The sequence below is a fragment of the Scyliorhinus torazame genome, unplaced genomic scaffold (assembly GCF_047496885.1).
Source record: "Scyliorhinus torazame isolate Kashiwa2021f unplaced genomic scaffold, sScyTor2.1 scaffold_1526, whole genome shotgun sequence".
Classification (NCBI taxonomy): domain Eukaryota; kingdom Metazoa; phylum Chordata; class Chondrichthyes; order Carcharhiniformes; family Scyliorhinidae; genus Scyliorhinus; species Scyliorhinus torazame.
In genome coordinates, this window is record NW_027309253.1 from 14,819 (window position 1) to 39,097 (window position 24,279).

A 24,279-nucleotide genomic window follows, 5' to 3' on the forward strand; every position below is an offset into this window, starting at 1 on the left:
TCAGTATCCCAGGAGCTAACACCAACTTATAATTACAGAGCGTCTGGAACATAATTAAACTCCACATCCCTTCAGAAGAGCAAAAACAATCCCAATTTCAGACCGGGACAGGTGACGAGGGAAGAGGACAGGTGAACAAATGCTCAGTTTTAAGGAGGAGAGAGTGCAAGAGCGTGGAGAGAGAGCGAGGCGCGCGAGGGAGGGGTTTGAAGGGGTGTGTGCAAAGGGTGAGGGGAGAGATGGAGCGCGAAGCGCAAGAAAGAAAGCGAGAGAGAACGAGCGAGAGGGGGCCGGCGAGAGGGGGATCAAACGAGTGTGTGAAAAATAAGGCCCGAGAGAAGAGGATACCAAGCATCTACAGCAATGGCCGACGCCCCAAAGGGTCTCTACCCCCCCCCCCCCCCCCCCCCCCCCCCCCGCCGGTCTCCGCGCCCCACAAACCCTCGGGTCTCCGCTCCCACAGTCCCCCCCGGGGTCTCCGCTCCCCCACAGCCCCCCGGGTCTCCGCCCCCCCCCCCAGATCCCGGGTCTCCGCTCCCCCACAGCCCCCGAGTCTCTGCTCCCCCACAGCCCCCCCGAGTCTCTGCTCCCACAGTCCCCCCCCGGGGCTCCGCTCCCACAGTCCCCCCCGGGGTCTCCGCTCCCACAGTCCCCCCCCGGGGTCTCCGCTCCCCCACAGCCCCCCGGGTCTCCGCCCCCCCTCAGATCCCCGGGTCTCGGCGCTCCCACAGCCCCCCCGAGTCTCTGCTCCCACAGCCCCCCCCGAGTCTCTGCTCCCACAGTCCCCCCTGGGGTCTCCGCTCCCACAGTCCCCCCCGGGGTCTCCGCTCCCACAGTCCCCCCCGGGTCTCCGCCCCCCCCCAGATCCCCGGGTCTCGGCGCTCCCACAGCCCCCCCGAGTCTCTGCTCCCACAGCCCCCCCGAGTCTCCGCCCCCCCTCAGCCCCCCGGGACTCCGCCCCCCCTCAGCCCCCCGAGTCTCCGCCCCCCCTCAGCCCCCCAGGACTCCGCCCCCCCTCAGCCCCCCGGGACTCCGCCCCCCCTCAGCCCCCCGAGTCTCCGCACCCGCACAGCCACCCCCCCCCTCCCCCGAGTCTCCGCTCCCCCTCAGCCCCCCGGGACTCCGCCCCGACATCCCAATACGTACAGAATACTTCTCTCCAGTTTGTTCATTGGATCAAACTTTATTTTCTTCTGGGTGCCGCTCTGGATAAAATCAGAGATCAGCTTCTCCATCTGAAAAATACACAACACAGAAATTTACCCTGAATCTAACCCCGTGCTGTACCAGTCCTGGGAGTGTTTGATGGGGACAGTGTAGAGGGAGCCTTACTCTGTATCTAACCCCGTGCTGTACCTGTCCTGGGAGTGGTTGATGGGGGCAGTGTAGAGGGAGCTTTACTCTGTATCTAACCCCGTGCTGTACCTGTCCTGGGAGTGTTTGATGGGGACAGTGTAGAGGGAGCTTTACTCTGTATCGAACCCCGTGCTGTACCTGTCCTGGGAGTGTTTGATGGGGACTGTGTAGAGGGAGCTTTACTCTGTATCTAACCCCGTGCTGTACCTGTCCTGGGAGTGTTTGATGGGGACAGTGTAGAGGGAGCTTTACTCTGTATCTAACCCCGTGCTGTATCTGTCCTGGGAGTGTTTGATGGGGACAGTGTAGGAGGAGCTTTACTCTGTATCGAACCCCGTGCTGTACCTGTCCTGGGAGTGTTTGATGGGGACTGTGTAGAGGGAGCTTTACTCTGTATCTAACCCCGTGCTGTACCTGTCCTGGGAGTGTTTGATGGGGACAGTGTAGAGGGAGCTTTACTCTGTATCAAACCCCGTGCTGTACCTGTCCTGGGAGTGTTTGATGGGGACTGTGTAGAGGGAGCTTTATTCTGGATCTAACCCCGTGCTGTACCTGTCCTGGGAGTTTTTGATGGGGACGGTGTAGAGGGAGCTTTACTCTGTATCGAACCCCGTGCTGTACCTGTCCTGGGAGTGTTTGATGGGGACTGTGTAGAGGGAGCTTTACTCTGTATCTAACCCCGTGCTGTACCTGTCCTGGGAGTGTTTGATGGGGACAGTGCAGAGGGAGCTTTACTCTGTATCTAACCCCGTGCTGTATCTGTCCTGGGAGTGTTTGATGGGGACAGTGTAGAGGGAGCTTTACTCTCTACCTAACCCTGTGCTGTACCTGTCCTGGGAGGGTTTGATGGGGACAGTGTAGAGGGAGCTTTACTCTGTATCTAACCCAGTGCTGTACCTGGCCTGGGAGTGTTTGATGGGGACAGTGTAGAGGGGGCTTTACTCTGTATCTAACCCCGTGCTGTACCTGTCCTGGGAGTGTTTGATGGGGACAGTGTAGAGGGAGCTTTACTCTGTATCTAACCCCGTGCTGTACCTGTCCTGGGAGTGTTTGATGGGGACAGTGTAGAGGGAGCTTTACTCTGTATCTAACCCCGTGCTGTATCTGTCCTGGGAGGGTTTGATGGGGACAGTGTAGAGGGAGCTTTACTCTGTATCTAACCCCGTGCCGTACCTTTCCTGGGAGTGTTTGATGGGGACAGTGTAGAGGGAGCTTTACTCTGTATCTAACCCCGTGCTGTATCTGTCCTGGGAGGGTTTGATGGGGACAGTGTAGAGGGAGCTTTACTCTGTATCTAACCCCGTGCCGTACCTTTCCTGGGAGTGTTTGATGGGGACAGTGTAGAGGGAGCTTTACTCTGTATCTAACCCCGTGCTGTACCTGTCCTGGGAGTGTTTGATGGGGACAGTGTAGAGGGAGCTTTACTCTGTATCTAACCCCGTGCTGTACCTGTCCTGGGAGTGTTTGATGGGGACAGTGTAGAGGGAGCTTTACTCTGTATCTAACCCCGTGCTGTATCTGTCCTGGGAGGGTTTGATGGGGACAGTGTAGAGGGAGCTTTACTCTGTATCTAACCCCGTGCCGTACCTTTCCTGGGAGTGTTTGATGGGGACAGTGTGGAGGAAGCTTTACTCTGTATCTAACCCCGTGCTGTACCTGTCCTGGGAGTGTTTGATGGGGTCAGTGTAGAGGGAGCATTATTCTGTATCTAACCCCGTGCTATACCTGTCCTGGGAGTGTTTGATGGGGACAGTGTAGAGGAAGCTTTACTGTGGATCTAACCCCGTGCTGTACCTGTCCTGGGAGTGTTTGATGGGGACAGTGTAGAGGGAGCTTTATTCTGTATCTAACCCCGTGCTGTACTTGTCCTGGGAGTGTTTGATGGGGTCAGTGTAGAGGGAGCATTATTCTGTATCTAACCCCGTGCTGTACCTGTCCTGGGAGTGTTTGATGGGGTCAGTGTAGAGGGAGCTTTACTCTGTATCTAACACCGTGCTGTACCTGTCCTGGGAGTGTTTGATGGGGACAGTGTAAAGGGAGCTTTACTCTGTATCTAACCCCGTGCTGTACCTGTCCTGGGAGTGTTTGATGGGGACAGTGTAGAGGAAGCTTTACTGTGGATCTAACCCCGTGCTGTACCTGTCCTGGGAGTGTTTGATGGGGACAGTGTAGAGGGAGCTTTACTCTGTATCTAACCCCGTGCTGTACTTGTCCTGGGAGTGTTTGATGGGGACAGTGTAGAGGGAGCTTTACTCTGTATCTAACCCCGTGCTGTACTTGTCCTGGGAGTGTTTGATGGGGACAGTGTAGAGGGAGCTTTACTCTGTATGTAACCCCATGCTGTACCTGTCTTGGGAGTGTTTGATGGGGACAGTGTAGAGGGTGTTTTACTCTGTATCTAACCCCGTGCTGTACCTGTCCTGGAAGTGTTTGATGGGGACAGTGTGGAGGGAGCTTTACTCTGTATCTAACCCCGTGCTGTACCTATCCTGGGAGTGTTTGATGGGGACAGTGTAGAGGGAGCATTACACTGTATCTAACCCCGTGCTGTACCTGTCCTGGGATTGTGTGATGGGGACAGTGTAGAGGGAGCTTTACTCTGTATCTAACCGTGCTGTACCTGTCCTGGGAGTGTGCGATGGGGACAGTGTAGAGGGAGCTTAACTCTATATCTAACCCCATGCTGTCCCTGTCCTGGGAATGTTTGATGGGGACAGTGTAGAGGGAGCTTTACTCTGTATCTAACCCCGTGCTGTACCTGTCCTGGGAGTGTTTGATGGGGACAGTGTAGAGGGAGCTTTACTCTGTATCTAACCCCGTGCTGTACCTCTCCTGGGAGTGTTTGATGGGGACAGTGTAGAGGGAGCTTTACTCTGTATCTAACCCCGTGCTGCACCTGTCCTGGGAGTGTTTGATGGGGACAGTGTAGTGGGAGCTTTACTCTGTATCTAACCCCGTGCTGTACCTGTCCTGGGAGTGTTTGATGGGGACAGTGTCGAGGGAGTTTTACTCTGTATCTCACCCAGTGCTGTACCTCTCCTGGGAGTGTTTGATGGGGACAGTGTAGAGGGAGCTTTACTCTGTATCTAACCCTGTGCTGTACATGTCCTAGGAGTGTTTGATGGGGACAGTGTAGAGGGAGCTTTACTCTGTATCTAACCCCGTGCTGTACCTGTCCTGGGAGTGTTTGATGGGGTCAGTGTAGAGGGAGCATTATTCTGTATCTAACCCCATGCTGTACCTGTCCTGGGAGTGTTTGATGGGGTCAGTGTAGAGGGAGCTTTACTCTGTATCTAACACCGTGCTGTATCTGTCCTGGGAGTGTTTGATGGGGACAGTGTAGAGGAAGCTTTAATGTGGATCTAACCCCGTGCTGTACCTGTCCTGGGAGTGTTTGATGGGGACAGCGTAGAGGGAGCTTTACTCTGTATCTAACCCCGTGCTGTACTTGTCCTGGGAGTGTTTGATGGGGTCAGTGTAGAGGGAGCATTATTCTGTATCTAACCCCGTGCTGTACCTGTCCTGGGAGTGTTTGATGGGGTCAGTGTAGAGGGAGCTTTACTCTGTATCTAACACCGTGCTGTACCTGTCCTGGGAGTGTTTGATGGGGACAGTGTAAAGGGAGCTTTACTCTGTATCTAACCCCGTGCTGTACCTGTCCTGGGAGTGTTTGATGGGGACAGTGTAGAGGAAGCTTTACTGTGGATCTAACCCCGTGCTGTACCTGTCCTGGGAGTGTTTGATGGGGACAGTGTAGAGGGAGCTTTACTCTGTATCTAACCCCGTGCTGTACTTGTCCTGGGAGTGTTTGATGGGGACAGTGTAGAGGGAGCTTTACTCTGTATCTAACCCCGTGCTGTACTTGTCCTGGGAGTGTTTGATGGGGACAGTGTAGAGGGAGCTTTACTCTGTATGTAACCCCATGCTGTACCTGTCTTGGGAGTGTTTGATGGGGACAGTGTAGAGGGTGTTTTACTCTGTATCTAACCCCGTGCTGTACCTGTCCTGGAAGTGTTTGATGGGGACAGTGTGGAGGGAGCTTTACTCTGTATCTAACCCCGTGCTGTACCTATCCTGGGAGTGTTTGATGGGGACAGTGTAGAGGGAGCTTTACACTGTATCTAACCCCGTGCTGTACCTGTCCTGGGATTGTGTGATGGGGACAGTGTAGAGGGAGCTTTACTCTGTATCTAACCGTGCTGTACCTGTCCTGGGAGTGTGCGATGGGGACAGTGTAGAGGGAGCTTAACTCTATATCTAACCCCATGCTGTCCCTGTCCTGGGAATGTTTGATGGGGACAGTGTAGAGGGAGCTTTACTCTGTATCTAACCCCGTGCTGTACCTGTCCTGGGAGTGTTTGATGGGGACAGTGTAGAGGGAGCTTTACTCTGTATCTAACCCCGTGCTGTACCTCTCCTGGGAGTGTTTGATGGGGACAGTGTAGAGGGAGCTTTACTCTGTATCTAACCCCGTGCTGCACCTGTCCTGGGAGTGTTTGATGGGGACAGTGTAGTGGGAGCTTTACTCTGTATCTAACCCCGTGCTGTACCTGTCCTGGGAGTGTTTGATGGGGACAGTGTAGAGGGAGCTTTACTCTGTATCGAACCCCGTGCTGTACCTGTCCTGGGAGTGTTTGATGGGGACTGTGTAGAGGGAGCTTTACTCTGTATCTAACCCCGTGCTGTACCTGTCCTGGGAGTGTTTGATGGGGACAGTGTAGAGGGAGCTTTACTCTGTATCTAACCCCGTGCTGTATCTGTCCTGGGAGTGTTTGATGGGGACAGTGTAGGAGGAGCTTTACTCTGTATCGAACCCCGTGCTGTACCTGTCCTGGGAGTGTTTGATGGGGACTGTGTAGAGGGAGCTTTACTCTGTATCTAACCCCGTGCTGTAACTGTCCTGGGAGTGTTTGATGGGGACAGTGTAGAGGGAGCTTTACTCTGTATCAAACCCCGTGCTGTACCTGTCCTGGGAGTGTTTGATGGGGACTGTGTAGAGGGAGCTTTATTCTGTATCTAACCCCGTGCTGTACCTGTCCTGGGAGTTTTTGATGGGGACGGTGTAGAGGGAGCTTTACTCTGTATCGAACCCCGTGCTGTACCTGTCCTGGGAGTGTTTGATGGGGACTGTGTAGAGGGAGCTTTACTCTGTATCTAACCCCGTGCTGTACCTGTCCTGGGAGTGTTTGATGGGGACAGTGTAGAGGGGGCTTTACTCTGTATCTAACCCCGTGCTGTACCTGTCCTGGGAGTGTTTGATGGGGACAGTGCAGAGGGAGCTTTACTCTGTATCTAACCCCGTGCTGTATCTGTCCTGGGAGTGTTTGATGGGGACAGTGTAGAGGGAGCTTTACTCTCTACCTAACCCTGTGCTGTACCTGTCCTGGGAGGGTTTGATGGGGACAGTGTAGAGGGAGCTTTACTCTGTATCTAACCCAGTGCTGTACCTGGCCTGGGAGTGTTTGATGGGGACAGTGTAGAGGGGGCTTTACTCTGTATCTAACCCCGTGCTGTACCTGTCCTGGGGGTGTTTGATGGGGACAGTGTAGAGGGAGCTTTACTCTGTATCTAACCCAGTGCTGTACCTGTCCTGGGAGTGTTTGATGGGGACAGTGTAGAGGGAGCTTTACTCTGTATCTAACCCCGTGCTGTATCTGTCCTGGGAGGGTTTGATGGGGACAGTGTAGAGGGAGCTTTACTCTGTATCTAACCCCGTGCCGTACCTTTCCTGGGAGTGTTTGATGGGGACAGTGTGGAGGAAGCTTTACTCTGTATCTAACCCCGTGCTGTACCTGTCCTGGGAGTGTTTGATGGGGTCAGTGTAGAGGGAGCATTATTCTGTATCTAACCCCGTGCTATACCTGTCCTGGGAGTGTTTGATGGGGTCAGTGTAGAGGGAGCTTTACTCTGTATCTAACCCCGTGCTGTACCTGTCCTGGGAGTGTTTGATGGGGACAGTGTAAAGGGAGCTTTACTCTGTATCTAACCCCGTGCTGTACCTGTCCTGGGAGTGTTTGATGGGGACAGTGTAGAGGAAGCTTTACTGTGGATCTAACCCCGTGCTGTACCTGTCCTGGGAGTGTTTGATGGGGACAGTGTAGAGGGAGCTTTACTCTGTATCTAACCCCGTGCTGTACTTGTCCTGGGAGTGTTTGATGGGGTCAGTGTAGAGGGAGCATTATTCTGTATCTAACCCCGTGCTGTACCTGTCCTGGGAGTGTTTGATGGGGTCAGTGTAGAGGGAGCTTTACTCTGTATCTAACACCGTGCTGTACCTGTCCTGGGAGTGTTTGATGGGGACAGTGTAAAGGGAGCTTTACTCTGTATCTAACCCCGTGCTGTACCTGTCCTGGGAGTGTTTGATGGGGACAGTGTAGAGGAAGCTTTACTGTGGATCTAACCCCGTGCTGTACCTGTCCTGGGAGTGTTTGATGGGGACAGTGTAGAGGGAGCTTTACTCTGTATCTAACCCCGTGCTGTACTTGTCCTGGGAGTGTTTGATGGGGACAGTGTAGAGGGAGCTTTACTCTGTATCTAACCCCGTGCTGTACTTGTCCTGGGAGTGTTTGATGGGGACAGTGTAGAGGGAGCTTTACTCTGTATGTAACCCCATGCTGTACCTGTCTTGGGAGTGTTTGATGGGGACAGTGTAGAGGGTGTTTTACTCTGTATCTAACCCCGTGCTGTACCTGTCCTGGAAGTGTTTGATGGGGACAGTGTGGAGGGAGCTTTACTCTGTATCTAACCCCGTGCTGTACCTATCCTGGGAGTGTTTGATGGGGACAGTGTAGAGGGAGCTTTACTCTGTATCTAACCCCGTGCTGTACCTCTCCTGGGAGTGTTTGATGGGGACAGTGTAGAGGGAGCTTTACTCTGTATCTAACCCCGTGCTGCACCTGTCCTGGGAGTGTTTGATGGGGACAGTGTAGTGGGAGCTTTACTCTGTATCTAACCCCGTGCTGTACCTGTCCTGGGAGTGTTTGATGGGGACAGTGTCGAGGGAGCTTTACTCTGTATCTCACCCAGTGCTGTACCTCTCCTGGGAGTGTTTGATGGGGACAGTGTAGAGGGAGCTTTACTCTGTATCTAACCCTGTGCTGTACATGTCCTAGGAGTGTTTGATGGGGACAGTGTAGAGGGAGCTTTACTCTGTATCTAACCCCGTGCTGTACCTGTCCTGGGAGTGTTTGATGGGGTCAGTGTAGAGGGAGCATTATTCTGTATCTAACCCCGTGCTGTACCTGTCCTGGGAGTGTTTGATGGGGTCAGTGTAGAGGGAGCTTTACTCTGTATCTAACACCGTGCTGTACCTGTCCTGGGAGTGTTTGATGGGGACAGTGTAGAGGAAGCTTTAATGTGGATCTAACCCCGTGCTGTACCTGTCCTGGGAGTGTTTGATGGGGACAGTGTAGAGGGAGCTTTACTCTGTATCTAACCCCGTGCTGTACTTATCCTGGGAGTGTTTGATGGGGTCAGTGTAGAGGGAGCATTATTCTGTATCTAACCCCGTGCTGTACCTGTCCTGGGAGTGTTTGATGGGGTCAGTGTAGAGGGAGCTTTACTCTGTATCTAACACCGTGCTGTACCTGTCCTGGGAGTGTTTGATGGGGACAGTGTAAAGGGAGCTTTACTCTGTATCTAACCCCGTGCTGTACCTGTCCTGGGAGTGTTTGATGGGGACAGTGTAGAGGAAGCTTTACTGTGGATCTAACCCCGTGCTGTACCTGTCCTGGGAGTGTTTGATGGGGACAGTGTAGAGGGAGCCTTACTCTGTATCTAACCCCGTGCTGTACTTGTCCTGGGAGTGTTTGATGGGGACAGTGTAGAGGGAGCTTTACTCTGTATCTAACCCCGTGCTGTACTTGTCCTGGGAGTGTTTGATGGGGACAGTGTAGAGGGAGCTTTACTCTGTATGTAACCCCATGCTGTACCTGTCTTGGGAGTGTTTGATGGGGACAGTGTAGAGGGTGTTTTACTCTGTATCTAACCCCGTGCTGTACCTGTCCTGGAAGTGTTTGATGGGGACAGTGTGGAGGGAGCTTTACTCTGTATCTAACCCCGTGCTGTACCTATCCTGGGAGTGTTTGATGGGGACAGTGTAGAGGGAGCTTTACACTGTATCTAACCCCGTGCTGTACCTGTCCTGGGATTGTGTGATGGGGACAGTGTAGAGGGAGCTTTACTCTGTATCTAACCGTGCTGTACCTGTCCTGGGAGTGTGCGATGGGGACAGTGTAGAGGGAGCTTAACTCTATATCTAACCCCATGCTGTCCCTGTCCTGGGAATGTTTGATGGGGACAGTGTAGAGGGAGCTTTACTCTGTATCTAACCCCGTGCTGTACCTGTCCTGGGAGTGTTTGATGGGGACAGTGTAGAGGGAGCTTTACTCTGTATCTAACCCCATGCTGTACCTCTCCTGGGAGTGTTTGATGGGGACAGTGTAGAGGGAGCTTTACTCTGTATCTAACCCCGTGCTGCACCTGTCCTGGGAGTGTTTGATGGGGACAGTGTAGTGGGAGCTTTACTCTGTATCTAACCCCGTGCTGTACCTGTCCTGGGAGTGTTTGATGGGGACAGTGTAGAGGGAGCTTTACTCTGTATCGAACCCCGTGCTGTACCTGTCCTGGGAGTGTTTGATGGGGACTGTGTAGAGGGAGCTTTACTCTGTATCTAACCCCGTGCTGTACCTGTCCTGGGAGTGTTTGATGGGGACAGTGTAGAGGGAGCTTTACTCTGTATCTAACCCCGTGCTGTATCTGTCCTGGGAGTGTTTGATGGGGACAGTGTAGGAGGAGCTTTACTCTGTATCGAACCCCGTGCTGTACCTGTCCTGGGAGTGTTTGATGGGGACTGTGTAGAGGGAGCTTTACTCTGTATCTAACCCCGTGCTGTACCTGTCCTGGGAGTGTTTGATGGGGACAGTGTAGAGGGAGCTTTACTCTGTATCAAACCCCGTGCTGTACCTGTCCTGGGAGTGTTTGATGGGGACTGTGTAGAGGGAGCTTTATTCTGTATCTAACCCCGTGCTGTACCTGTCCTGGGAGTTTTTGATGGGGACGGTGTAGAGGGAGCTTTACTCTGTATCTAACCCCGTGCTGTACCTGTCCTGGGAGTGTTTGATGGGGACAGTGTAGAGGGAGCTTTACTCTGTATCTAACCCCGTGCTGTATCTGTCCTGGGAGTGTTTGATGGGGACAGTGTAGGAGGAGCTTTACTCTGTATCGAACCCCGTGCTGTACCTGTCCTGGGAGTGTTTGATGGGGACTGTGTAGAGGGAGCTTTACTCTGTATCTAACCCCGTGCTGTACCTGTCCTGGGAGTGTTTGATGGGGACAGTGTAGAGGGAGCTTTACTCTGTATCAAACCCCGTGCTGTACCTGTCCTGGGAGTGTTTGATGGGGACTGTGTAGAGGGAGCTTTATTCTGTATCTAACCCCGTGCTGTACCTGTCCTGGGAGTTTTTGATGGGGACGGTGTAGAGGGAGCTTTACTCTGTATCTAACCCCGTGCTGTACCTGTCCTGGGAGTGTTTGATGGGGACAGTGCAGAGGGAGCTTTACTCTGTATCTAACCCCGTGCTGTATCTGTCCTGGGAGTGTTTGATGGGGACAGTGTAGAGGGAGCTTTACTCTCTACCTAACCCTGTGCTGTACCTGTCCTGGGAGGGTTTGATGGGGACAGTGTAGAGGGAGCTTTACTCTGTATCTAACCCAGTGCTGTACCTGGCCTGGGAGTGTTTGATGGGGACAGTGTAGAGGGGGCTTTACTCTGTATCTAACCCCGTGCTGTACCTGTCCTGGGAGTGTTTGATGGGGACAGTGTAGAGGGAGCTTTACTCTGTATCTAACCCCGTGCTGTACCTGTCCTGGGAGTGTTTGATGGGGACAGTGTAGAGGGAGCTTTACTCTGTATCTAACCCCGTGCTGTATCTGTCCTGGGAGGGTTTGATGGGGACAGTGTAGAGGGAGCTTTACTCTGTATCTAACCCCGTGCCGTACCTTTCCTGGGAGTGTTTGATGGGGACAGTGTAGAGGGAGCTTTACTCTGTATCTAACCCCGTGCTGTACCTGTCCTGGGAGTGTTTGATGGGGACAGTGTAGAGGGAGCTTTACTCTGTATCTAACCCCGTGCTGTACCTGTCCTGGGAGTGTTTGATGGGGACAGTGTAGAGGGAGCTTTACTCTGTATCTAACCCCGTGCTGTATCTGTCCTGGGAGGGTTTGATGGGGACAGTGTAGAGGGAGCTTTACTCTGTATCTAACCCCGTGCCGTACCTTTCCTGGGAGTGTTTGATGGGGACAGTGTGGAGGAAGCTTTACTCTGTATCTAACCCCGTGCTGTACCTGTCCTGGGAGTGTTTGATGGGGTCAGTGTAGAGGGAGCATTATTCTGTATCTAACCCCGTGCTATACCTGTCCTGGGAGTGTTTGATGGGGACAGCGTAGAGGGAGCTTTACTCTGTATCTAACCCCGTGCTGTACCTGTCCTGGGAGTGTTTGATGGGGACAGTGTAAAGGGAGCTTTACTCTGTATCTAACCCTGTGCTGTACCTGTCCTGGGAGTGTTTGATGGGGACAGTGTAGAGGAAGCTTTACTGTGGATCTAACCCCGTGCTGTACCTGTCCTGGGAGTGTTTGATGGGGACAGTGTAGAGGGAGCTTTACTCTGTATCTAACCCCGTGCTGTACTTGTCCTGGGAGTGTTTGATGGGGTCAGTGTAGAGGGAGCATTATTCTGTATCTAACCCCGTGCTGTACCTGTCCTGGGAGTGTTTGATGGGGTCAGTGTAGAGGGAGCTTTACTCTGTATCTAACACCGTGCTGTACCTGTCCTGGGAGTGTTTGATGGGGACAGTGTAAAGGGAGCTTTACTCTGTATCTAACCCCGTGCTGTACCTGTCCTGGGAGTGTTTGATGGGGACAGTGTAGAGGAAGCTTTACTGTGGATCTAACCCCGTGCTGTACCTGTCCTGGGAGTGTTTGATGGGGTCAGTGTAGAGGGAGCATTATTCTGTATCTAACCCCGTGCTATACCTGTCCTGGGAGTGTTTGATGGGGACAGCGTAGAGGGAGCTTTACTCTGTATCTAACCCCGTGCTGTACCTGTCCTGGGAGTGTTTGATGGGGACAGTGTAAAGGGAGCTTTACTCTGTATCTAACCCCGTGCTGTACCTGTCCTGGGAGTGTTTGATGGGGACAGTGTAGAGGAAGCTTTACTGTGGATCTAACCCCGTGCTGTACCTGTCCTGGGAGTGTTTGATGGGGACAGTGTAGAGGGAGCTTTACTCTGTATCTAACCCCGTGCTGTACTTGTCCTGGGAGTGTTTGATGGGGTCAGTGTAGAGGGAGCATTATTCTGTATCTAACCCCGTGCTGTACCTGTCCTGGGAGTGTTTGATGGGGTCAGTGTAGAGGGAGCTTTACTCTGTATCTAACACCGTGCTGTACCTGTCCTGGGAGTGTTTGATGGGGACAGTGTAAAGGGAGCTTTACTCTGTATCTAACCCCGTGCTGTACCTGTCCTGGGAGTGTTTGATGGGGACAGTGTAGAGGAAGCTTTACTGTGGATCTAACCCCGTGCTGTACCTGTCCTGGGAGTGTTTGATGGGGACAGTGTAGAGGGAGCTTTACTCTGTATCTAACCCCGTGCTGTACTTGTCCTGGGAGTGTTTGATGGGGACAGTGTAGAGGGAGCTTTACTCTGTATCTAACCCCGTGCTGTACTTGTCCTGGGAGTGTTTGATGGGGACAGTGTAGAGGGAGCTTTACTCTGTATGTAACCCCATGCTGTACCTGTCTTGGGAGTGTTTGATGGGGACAGTGTAGAGGGTGTTTTACTCTGTATCTAACCCCGTGCTGTACCTGTCCTGGAAGTGTTTGATGGGGACAGTGTGGAGGGAGCTTTACTCTGTATCTAACCCCGTGCTGTACCTATCCTGGGAGTGTTTGATGGGGACAGTGTAGAGGGAGCTTTACACTGTATCTAACCCCGTGCTGTACCTGTCCTGGGATTGTGTGATGGGGACAGTGTAGAGGGAGCTTTACTCTGTATCTAACCGTGCTGTACCTGTCCTGGGAGTGTGCGATGGGGACAGTGTAGAGGGAGCTTAACTCTATATCTAACCCCATGCTGTCCCTGTCCTGGGAATGTTTGATGGGGACAGTGTAGAGGGAGCTTTACTCTGTATCTAACCCCGTGCTGTACCTGTCCTGGGAGTGTTTGATGGGGACAGTGTAGAGGGAGCTTTACTCTGTATCTAACCCCATGCTGTACCTCTCCTGGGAGTGTTTGATGGGGACAGTGTAGAGGGAGCTTTACTCTGTATCTAACCCCGTGCTGCACCTGTCCTGGGAGTGTTTGATGGGGACAGTGTAGTGGGAGCTTTACTCTGTATCTAACCCCGTGCTGTACCTGTCCTGGGAGTGTTTGATGGGGACAGTGTAGAGGGAGCTTTACTCTGTATCGAACCCCGTGCTGTACCTGTCCTGGGAGTGTTTGATGGGGACTGTGTAGAGGGAGCTTTACTCTGTATCTAACCCCGTGCTGTACCTGTCCTGGGAGTGTTTGATGGGGACAGTGTAGAGGGAGCTTTACTCTGTATCTAACCCCGTGCTGTATCTGTCCTGGGAGTGTTTGATGGGGACAGTGTAGGAGGAGCTTTACTCTGTATCGAACCCCGTGCTGTACCTGTCCTGGGAGTGTTTGATGGGGACTGTGTAGAGGGAGCTTTACTCTGTATCTAACCCCGTGCTGTACCTGTCCTGGGAGTGTTTGATGGGGACAGTGTAGAGGGAGCTTTACTCTGTATCAAACCCCGTGCTGTACCTGTCCTGGGAGTGTTTGATGGGGACTGTGTAGAGGGAGCTTTATTCTGTATCTAACCCCGTGCTGTACCTGTCCTGGGAGTTTTTGATGGGGACGGTGTAGAGGGAGCTTTACTCTGTATCTAACCCCGTGCTGTACCTGTCCTGGGAGTGTTTGATGGGGACAGTGTAGAGGGAGCTTTACTCTGTATCTAACCCCGTGCTGTATCTGTCCTGGGAGTGTTTGATGGGGACAGTGTAGGAGGAGCTTTACTCTGTATCGAACCCCGTGCTGTACCTGTCCTGGGAGTGTTTGATGGGGACTGTGTAGAGGGAGCTTTACTCTGTATCTAACCCCGTGCTGTACCTGTCCTGGGAGTGTTTGATGGGGACAGTGTAGAGGGAGCTTTACTCTGTATCAAACCCCGTGCTGTACCTGTCCTGGGAGTGTTTGATGGGGACTGTGTAGAGGGAGCTTTATTCTGTATCTAACCCCGTGCTGTACCTGTCCTGGGAGTTTTTGATGGGGACGGTGTAGAGGGAGCTTTACTCTGTATCTAACCCCGTGCTGTACCTGTCCTGGGAGTGTTTGATGGGGACAGTGCAGAGGGAGCTTTACTCTGTATCTAACCCCGTGCTGTATCTGTCCTGGGAGTGTTTGATGGGGACTGTGTAGAGGGAGCTTTACTCTGTATCTAACCCCGTGCTGTACCTGTCCTGGGAGTGTTTGATGGGGACAGTGTAGAGGGAGCTTTACTCTGTATCAAACCCCGTGCTGTACCTGTCCTGGGAGTGTTTGATGGGGACTGTGTAGAGGGAGCTTTATTCTGTATCTAACCCCGTGCTGTACCTGTCCTGGGAGTTTTTGATGGGGACGGTGTAGAGGGAGCTTTACTCTGTATCTAACCCCGTGCTGTACCTGTCCTGGGAGTGTTTGATGGGGACAGTGTAGAGGGAGCTTTACTCTGTATCTAACCCCGTGCTGTATCTGTCCTGGGAGTGTTTGATGGGGACAGTGTAGGAGGAGCTTTACTCTGTATCGAACCCCGTGCTGTACCTGTCCTGGGAGTGTTTGATGGGGACAGTGTAGAGGGAGCTTTACTCTGTATCTAACCCCGTGCTGTACCTGTCCTGGGAGTTTTTGATGGGGACGGTGTAGAGGGAGCTTTACTCTGTATCTAACCCCGTGCTGTACCTGTCCTGGGAGTGTTTGATGGGGACAGTGCAGAGGGAGCTTTACTCTGTATCTAACCCCGTGCTGTATCTGTCCTGGGAGTGTTTGATGGGGACAGTGCAGAGGGAGCTTTACTCTGTATCTAACCCCGTGCTGTATCTGTCCTGGGAGTGTTTGATGGGGACAGTGTAGAGGGAGCTTTACTCTCTACCTAACCCTGTGCTGTACCTGTCCTGGGAGGGTTTGATGGGGACAGTGTAGAGGGAGCTTTACTCTGTATCTAACCCAGTGCTGTACCTGGCCTGGGAGTGTTTGATGGGGACAGTGTAGAGGGGGCTTTACTCTGTATCTAACCCCGTGCTGTACCTGTCCTGGGAGTGTTTGATGGGGACAGTGTAGAGGGAGCTTTACTCTGTATCTAACCCCGTGCTGTACCTGTCCTGGGAGTGTTTGATGGGGACAGTGTAGAGGGAGCTTTACTCTGTATCTAACCCCGTGCTGTATCTGTCCTGGGAGGGTTTGATGGGGACAGTGTAGAGGGAGCTTTACTCTGTATCTAACCCCGTGCCGTACCTTTCCTGGGAGTGTTTGATGGGGACAGTGTAGAGGGAGCTTTACTCTGTATCTAACCCCGTGCTGTACCTGTCCTGGGAGTGTTTGATGGGGACAGTGTAGAGGGAGCTTTACTCTGTATCTAACCCCGTGCTGTACCTGTCCTGGGAGTGTTTGATGGGGACAGTGTAGAGGGAGCTTTACTCTGTATCTAACCCCGTGCTGTATCTGTCCTGGGAGGGTTTGATGGGGACAGTGTAGAGGGAGCTTTACTCTGTATCTAACCCCGTGCCGTACCTTTCCTGGGAGTGTTTGATGGGGACAGTGTGGAGGAAGCTTTACTCTGTATCTAACCCCGTGCTGTACCTGTCCTGGGAGTGTTTGATGGGGTCAGTGTAGAGGGAGCATTATTCTGTATCTAACCCCGTGCTATACCTGTCCTGGGAGTGTTTGATGGGGACAGCGTAGAGGGAGCTTTACTCTGTATCTAACCCCGTGCTGTACCTGTCCTGGGAGTGTTTGATGGGGACAGTGTAAAGGGAGCTTTACTCTGTATCTAACCCTGTGCTGTACCTGTCCTGGGAGTGTTTGATGGGGACAGTGTAGAGGAAGCTTTACTGTGGATCTAACCCCGTGCTGTACCTGTCCTGGGAGTGTTTGATGGGGACAGTGTAGAGGGAGCTTTACTCTGTATCTAACCCCGTGCTGTACTTGTCCTGGGAGTGTTTGATGGGGTCAGTGTAGAGGGAGCATTATTCTGTATCTAACCCCGTGCTGTACCTGTCCTGGGAGTGTTTGATGGGGTCAGTGTAGAGGGAGCTTTACTCTGTATCTAACACCGTGCTGTACCTGTCCTGGGAGTGTTTGATGGGGACAGTGTAAAGGGAGCTTTACTCTGTATCTAACCCCGTGCTGTACCTGTCCTGGGAGTGTTTGATGGGGACAGTGTAGAGGAAGCTTTACTGTGGATCTAACCCCGTGCTGTACCTGTCCTGGGAGTGTTTGATGGGGTCAGTGTAGAGGGAGCATTATTCTGTATCTAACCCCGTGCTATACCTGTCCTGGGAGTGTTTGATGGGGACAGCGTAGAGGGAGCTTTACTCTGTATCTAACCCCGTGCTGTACCTGTCCTGGGAGTGTTTGATGGGGACAGTGTAAAGGGAGCTTTACTCTGTATCTAACCCCGTGCTGTACCTGTCCTGGGAGTGTTTGATGGGGACAGTGTAGAGGAAGCTTTACTGTGGATCTAACCCCGTGCTGTACCTGTCCTGGGAGTGTTTGATGGGGACAGTGTAGAGGGAGCTTTACTCTGTATCTAACCCCGTGCTGTACTTGTCCTGGGAGTGTTTGATGGGGTCAGTGTAGAGGGAGCATTATTCTGTATCTAACCCCGTGCTGTACCTGTCCTGGGAGTGTTTGATGGGGTCAGTGTAGAGGGAGCTTTACTCTGTATCTAACACCGTGCTGTACCTGTCCTGGGAGTGTTTGATGGGGACAGTGTAAAGGGAGCTTTACTCTGTATCTAACCCCGTGCTGTACCTGTCCTGGGAGTGTTTGATGGGGACAGTGTAGAGGAAGCTTTACTGTGGATCTAACCCCGTGCTGTACCTGTCCTGGGAGTGTTTGATGGGGACAGTGTAGAGGGAGCTTTACTCTGTATCTAACCCCGTGCTGTACTTGTCCTGGGAGTGTTTGATGGGGACAGTGTAGAGGGAGCTTTACTCTGTATCTAACCCCGTGCTGTACTTGTCCTGGGAGTGTTTGATGGGGACAGTGTAGAGGGAGCTTTACTCTGTATGTAACCCCATGCTGTACCTGTCTTGGGAGTGTTTGATGGGGACAGTGTAGAGGGTGTTTTACTCTGTATCTAACCCCGTGCTGTACCTGTCCTGGAAGTGTTTGATGGGGACAGTGTGGAGGGAGCTTTACTCTGTATCTAACCCCGTGCTGTACCTATCCTGGGAGTGTTTGATGGGGACAGTGTAGAGGGAGCTTTACACTGTATCTAACCCCGTGCTGTACCTGTCCTGGGATTGTGTGATGGGGACAGTGTAGAGGGAGCTTTACTCTGTATCTAACCGTGCTGTACCTGTCCTGGGAGTGTGCGATGGGGACAGTGTAGAGGGAGCTTAACTCTATATCTAACCCCATGCTGTCCCTGTCCTGGGAATGTTTGATGGGGACAGTGTAGAGGGAGCTTTACTCTGTATCTAACCCCGTGCTGTACCTGTCCTGGGAGTGTTTGATGGGGACAGTGTAGAGGGAGCTTTACTCTGTATCTAACCCCATGCTGTACCTCTCCTGGGAGTGTTTGATGGGGACAGTGTAGAGGGAGCTTTACTCTGTATCTAACCCCGTGCTGCACCTGTCCTGGGAGTGTTTGATGGGGACAGTGTAGTGGGAGCTTTACTCTGTATCTAACCCCGTGCTGTACCTGTCCTGGGAGTGTTTGATGGGGACAGTGTAGAGGGAGCTTTACTCTGTATCGAACCCCGTGCTGTACCTGTCCTGGGAGTGTTTGATGGGGACTGTGTAGAGGGAGCTTTACTCTGTATCTAACCCCGTGCTGTACCTGTCCTGGGAGTGTTTGATGGGGACAGTGTAGAGGGAGCTTTACTCTGTATCTAACCCCGTGCTGTATCTGTCCTGGGAGTGTTTGATGGGGACAGTGTAGGAGGAGCTTTACTCTGTATCGAACCCCGTGCTGTACCTGTCCTGGGAGTGTTTGATGGGGACTGTGTAGAGGGAGCTTTACTCTGTATCTAACCCCGTGCTGTACCTGTCCTGGGAGTGTTTGATGGGGACAGTGTAGAGGGAGCTTTACTCTGTATCAAACCCCGTGCTGTACCTGTCCTGGGAGTGTTTGATGGGGACTGTGTAGAGGGAGCTTTATTCTGTATCTAACCCCGTGCTGTACCTGTCCTGGGAGTTTTTGATGGGGACGGTGTAGAGGGAGCTTTACTCTGTATCTAACCCCGTGCTGTACCTGTCCTGGGAGTGTTTGATGGGGACAGTGTAGAGGGAGCTTTACTCTGTATCTAACCCCGTGCTGTATCTGTCCTGGGAGTGTTTGATGGGGACAGTGTAGGAGGAGCTTTACTCTGTATCGAACCCCGTGCTGTACCTGTCCTGGGAGTGTTTGATGGGGACTGTGTAGAGGGAGCTTTACTCTGTATCTAACCCCGTGCTGTACCTGTCCTGGGAGTGTTTGATGGGGACAGTGTAGAGGGAGCTTTACTCTGTATCAAACCCCGTGCTGTACCTGTCCTGGGAGTGTTTGATGGGGACTGTGTAGAGGGAGCTTTATTCTGTATCTAACCCCGTGCTGTACCTGTCCTGGGAGTTTTTGATGGGGACGGTGTAGAGGGAGCTTTACTCTGTATCTAACCCCGTGCTGTACCTGTCCTGGGAGTGTTTGATGGGGACAGTGCAGAGGGAGCTTTACTCTGTATCTAACCCCGTGCTGTATCTGTCCTGGGAGTGTTTGATGGGGACTGTGTAGAGGGAGCTTTACTCTGTATCTAACCCCGTGCTGTACCTGTCCTGGGAGTGTTTGATGGGGACAGTGTAGAGGGAGCTTTACTCTGTATCAAACCCCGTGCTGTACCTGTCCTGGGAGTGTTTGATGGGGACTGTGTAGAGGGAGCTTTATTCTGTATCTAACCCCGTGCTGTACCTGTCCTGGGAGTTTTTGATGGGGACGGTGTAGAGGGAGCTTTACTCTGTATCTAACCCCGTGCTGTACCTGTCCTGGGAGTGTTTGATGGGGACAGTGTAGAGGGAGCTTTACTCTGTATCTAACCCCGTGCTGTATCTGTCCTGGGAGTGTTTGATGGGGACAGTGTAGGAGGAGCTTTACTCTGTATCGAACCCCGTGCTGTACCTGTCCTGGGAGTGTTTGATGGGGACAGTGTAGAGGGAGCTTTACTCTGTATCTAACCCCGTGCTGTACCTGTCCTGGGAGTTTTTGATGGGGACGGTGTAGAGGGAGCTTTACTCTGTATCTAACCCCGTGCTGTACCTGTCCTGGGAGTGTTTGATGGGGACAGTGCAGAGGGAGCTTTACTCTGTATCTAACCCCGTGCTGTATCTGTCCTGGGAGTGTTTGATGGGGACAGTGTAGAGGGAGCTTTACTCTCTACCTAACCCTGTGCTGTACCTGTCCTGGGAGGGTTTGATGGGGACAGTGTAGAGGGAGCTTTACTCTGTATCTAACCCAGTGCTGTACCTGGCCTGGGAGTGTTTGATGGGGACAGTGTAGAGGGGGCTTTACTCTGTATCTAACCCCGTGCTGTACCTGTCCTGGGAGTGTTTGATGGGGACAGTGTAGAGGGAGCTTTACTCTGTATCTAACCCCGTGCTGTACCTGTCCTGGGAGTGTTTGATGGGGACAGTGTAGAGGGAGCTTTACTCTGTATCTAACCCCGTGCTGTATCTGTCCTGGGAGGGTTTGATGGGGACAGTGTAGAGGGAGCTTTACTCTGTATCTAACCCCGTGCCGTACCTTTCCTGGGAGTGTTTGATGGGGACAGTGTAGAGGGAGCTTTACTCTGTATCTAACCCCGTGCTGTACCTGTCCTGGGAGTGTTTGATGGGGACAGTGTAGAGGGAGCTTTACTCTGTATCTAACCCCGTGCTGTACCTGTCCTGGGAGTGTTTGATGGGGACAGTGTAGAGGGAGCTTTACTCTGTATCTAACCCCGTGCTGTATCTGTCCTGGGAGGGTTTGATGGGGACAGTGTAGAGGGAGCTTTACTCTGTATCTAACCCCGTGCCGTACCTTTCCTGGGAGTGTTTGATGGGGACAGTGTGGAGGAAGCTTTACTCTGTATCTAACCCCGTGCTGTACCTGTCCTGGGAGTGTTTGATGGGGTCAGTGTAGAGGGAGCATTATTCTGTATCTAACCCCGTGCTATACCTGTCCTGGGAGTGTTTGATGGGGACAGCGTAGAGGGAGCTTTACTCTGTATCTAACCCCGTGCTGTACCTGTCCTGGGAGTGTTTGATGGGGACAGTGTAAAGGGAGCTTTACTCTGTATCTAACCCTGTGCTGTACCTGTCCTGGGAGTGTTTGATGGGGACAGTGTAGAGGAAGCTTTACTGTGGATCTAACCCCGTGCTGTACCTGTCCTGGGAGTGTTTGATGGGGACAGTGTAGAGGGAGCTTTACTCTGTATCTAACCCCGTGCTGTACTTGTCCTGGGAGTGTTTGATGGGGTCAGTGTAGAGGGAGCATTATTCTGTATCTAACCCCGTGCTGTACCTGTCCTGGGAGTGTTTGATGGGGTCAGTGTAGAGGGAGCTTTACTCTGTATCTAACACCGTGCTGTACCTGTCCTGGGAGTGTTTGATGGGGACAGTGTAAAGGGAGCTTTACTCTGTATCTAACCCCGTGCTGTACCTGTCCTGGGAGTGTTTGATGGGGACAGTGTAGAGGAAGCTTTACTGTGGATCTAACCCCGTGCTGTACCTGTCCTGGGAGTGTTTGATGGGGTCAGTGTAGAGGGAGCATTATTCTGTATCTAACCCCGTGCTATACCTGTCCTGGGAGTGTTTGATGGGGACAGCGTAGAGGGAGCTTTACTCTGTATCTAACCCCGTGCTGTACCTGTCCTGGGAGTGTTTGATGGGGACAGTGTAAAGGGAGCTTTACTCTGTATCTAACCCCGTGCTGTACCTGTCCTGGGAGTGTTTGATGGGGACAGTGTAGAGGAAGCTTTACTGTGGATCTAACCCCGTGCTGTACCTGTCCTGGGAGTGTTTGATGGGGACAGTGTAGAGGGAGCTTTACTCTGTATCTAACCCCGTGCTGTACTTGTCCTGGGAGTGTTTGATGGGGTCAGTGTAGAGGGAGCATTATTCTGTATCTAACCCCGTGCTGTACCTGTCCTGGGAGTGTTTGATGGGGTCAGTGTAGAGGGAGCTTTACTCTGTATCTAACACCGTGCTGTACCTGTCCTGGGAGTGTTTGATGGGGACAGTGTAAAGGGAGCTTTACTCTGTATCTAACCCCGTGCTGTACCTGTCCTGGGAGTGTTTGATGGGGACAGTGTAGAGGAAGCTTTACTGTGGATCTAACCCCGTGCTGTACCTGTCCTGGGAGTGTTTGATGGGGACAGTGTAGAGGGAGCTTTACTCTGTATCTAACCCCGTGCTGTACTTGTCCTGGGAGTGTTTGATGGGGACAGTGTAGAGGGAGCTTTACTCTGTATCTAACCCCGTGCTGTACTTGTCCTGGGAGTGTTTGATGGGGACAGTGTAGAGGGAGCTTTACTCTGTATGTAACCCCATGCTGTACCTGTCTTGGGAGTGTTTGATGGGGACAGTGTAGAGGGTGTTTTACTCTGTATCTAACCCCGTGCTGTACCTGTCCTGGAAGTGTTTGATGGGGACAGTGTGGAGGGAGCTTTACTCTGTATCTAATCCCGTGCTGTACCTATCCTGGGAGTGTTTGATGGGGACAGTGTAGAGGGAGCTTTACACTGTATCTAACCCCGTGCTGTACCTGTCCTGGGATTGTGTGATGGGGACAGTGTAGAGGGAGCTTTACTCTGTATCTAACCGTGCTGTACCTGTCCTGGGAGTGTGCGATGGGGACAGTGTAGAGGGAGCTTAACTCTATATCTAACCCCATGCTGTCCCTGTCCTGGGAATGTTTGATGGGGACAGTGTAGAGGGAGCTTTACTCTGTATCTAACCCCGTGCTGTACCTGTCCTGGGAGTGTTTGATGGGGACAGTGTAGAGGGAGCTTTACTCTGTATCTAACCCCGTGCTGTACCTCTCCTGGGAGTGTTTGATGGGGACAGTGTAGAGGGAGCTTTACTCTGTATCTAACCCCGTGCTGCACCTGTCCTGGGAGTGTTTGATGGGGACAGTGTAGAGGGAGCTTTACACTGTATCTAACCCCGTGCTGTACCTGTCCTGGGATTGTGTGATGGGGACAGTGTAGAGGGAGCTTTACTCTGTATCTAACCGTGCTGTACCTGTCCTGGGAGTGTGCGATGGGGACAGTGTAGAGGGAGCTTAACTCTATATCTAACCCCATGCTGTCCCTGTCCTGGGAATGTTTGATGGGGACAGTGTAGAGGGAGCTTTACTCTGTATCTAACCCCGTGCTGTACCTGTCCTGGGAGTGTTTGATGGGGACAGTGTAGAGGGAGCTTTACTCTGTATCTAACCCAGTGCTGTACCTCTCCTGGGAGTGTTTGATGGGGACAGTGTAGAGGGAGCTTTACTCTGTATCTAACCCCGTGCTGCACCTGTCCTGGGAGTGTTTGATGGGGACAGTGTAGTGGGAGCTTTACTCTGTATCTAACCCCGTGCTGTACCTGTCCTGGGAGTGTTTGATGGGGACAGTGTAGTGGGAGCTTTACTCTGTATCTAACCCCGTGCTGTACATGTCCTAGGAGTGTTTGATGGGGAAAGTGTAGAGGGAGCTTTTCTCTGCATGTAACCCCATGCTGGGAGTGATTGATGTGGGGGGGGGGGGGCAAAGGATGTCTGACGCTCTGGAATCTCTTACCCGCTTCCTGAATTCTGCTTTCTGTTTCTTGTCTTCCTCCTGCATCTTTTTCAGCCTGGCCGCTTGCTCTGACATATGAAGAGAGTAAAGAAGGTGTTGTTTTAGCAACTTTAAACTGGAGCATTTAAATCACAGCGTGAAACCGGAGTCCTGAGAGGGCAGCGAGTGTTGGAGCTGCTCGGAGGGCTGAGCTGAGGATAGGTCGACATTCCCCGAGGGTTCGGTCACAGTGTCTGATATACCCACAGCCCGCAGCCCAGCGCACGCCCCGCAGCCCAGCGCACGCCCCGCAGCCCAGCGCACGCTCCGCAGCCCAGCGCACGCTCCACAGCCCAGCGCACGCTCCACAGCCCAGCGCACGCTCCACAGCCCAGCGCACGCTCCACAGCCCAGCGCACGCTCCACAGCCCAGCGCACGCTCCACAGCCCAGCGCACGCTCCACAGCCCAGCGCACGCTCCACAGCCCAGCGCACGCTCCACAGCCCAGCGCACGCTCCACAGCCCAGCGCACGCTCCACAGCCCAGCGCACGCTCCACAGCCCAGCGCACGCTCCACAGCCCAGCGCACGCTCCACAGCCCAGCGCACGCTCCACAGCCCAGCGCACGCTCCACAGCCCAGCGCACGCTCCACAGCCCAGCGCACGCTCCACAGCCCAGCGCACGCCCCACAGCCCAGCGCACGCCCCGCAGTCCAGCGCACGCCCCGCAGCCCAGCGCACGCCACGCAGTCCAGCGCACGCCCCACAGCCCAGCGCACGCCCCACAGCCCAGCGCACGCCCCACAGCCCAGCGCACGCCCCACAGCCCAGCGCACGCCCCACAAGCCCAGCGCACGCCCCACAGCCCAGCGCACGCCCCACAGCCCAGC

At 53.1% G+C, this 24,279-nt stretch overlaps 1 protein-coding gene across 1 annotated transcript in view; it reads right to left on the reverse strand.

Annotated features, from left to right (window-relative positions):
* The window catches only part of spag7 (sperm associated antigen 7), a 38,305-nt gene extending 14,774 nt beyond the window's left edge, over positions 1-23,531 (reverse strand). The window contains exons 1-2 of the mRNA XM_072494923.1: positions 23,410-23,531; positions 1,147-1,235 (exon numbers count right to left, since the gene is read on the reverse strand). Of these exons, the coding sequence (XP_072351024.1) occupies positions 1,147-1,235; positions 23,410-23,484 (164 nt within the window). The 5' untranslated portion in view covers positions 23,485-23,531. The remainder of the gene's footprint in view (positions 1-1,146; positions 1,236-23,409) is intronic.
* Positions 23,532-24,279: the final 748 nt, after the last annotated feature.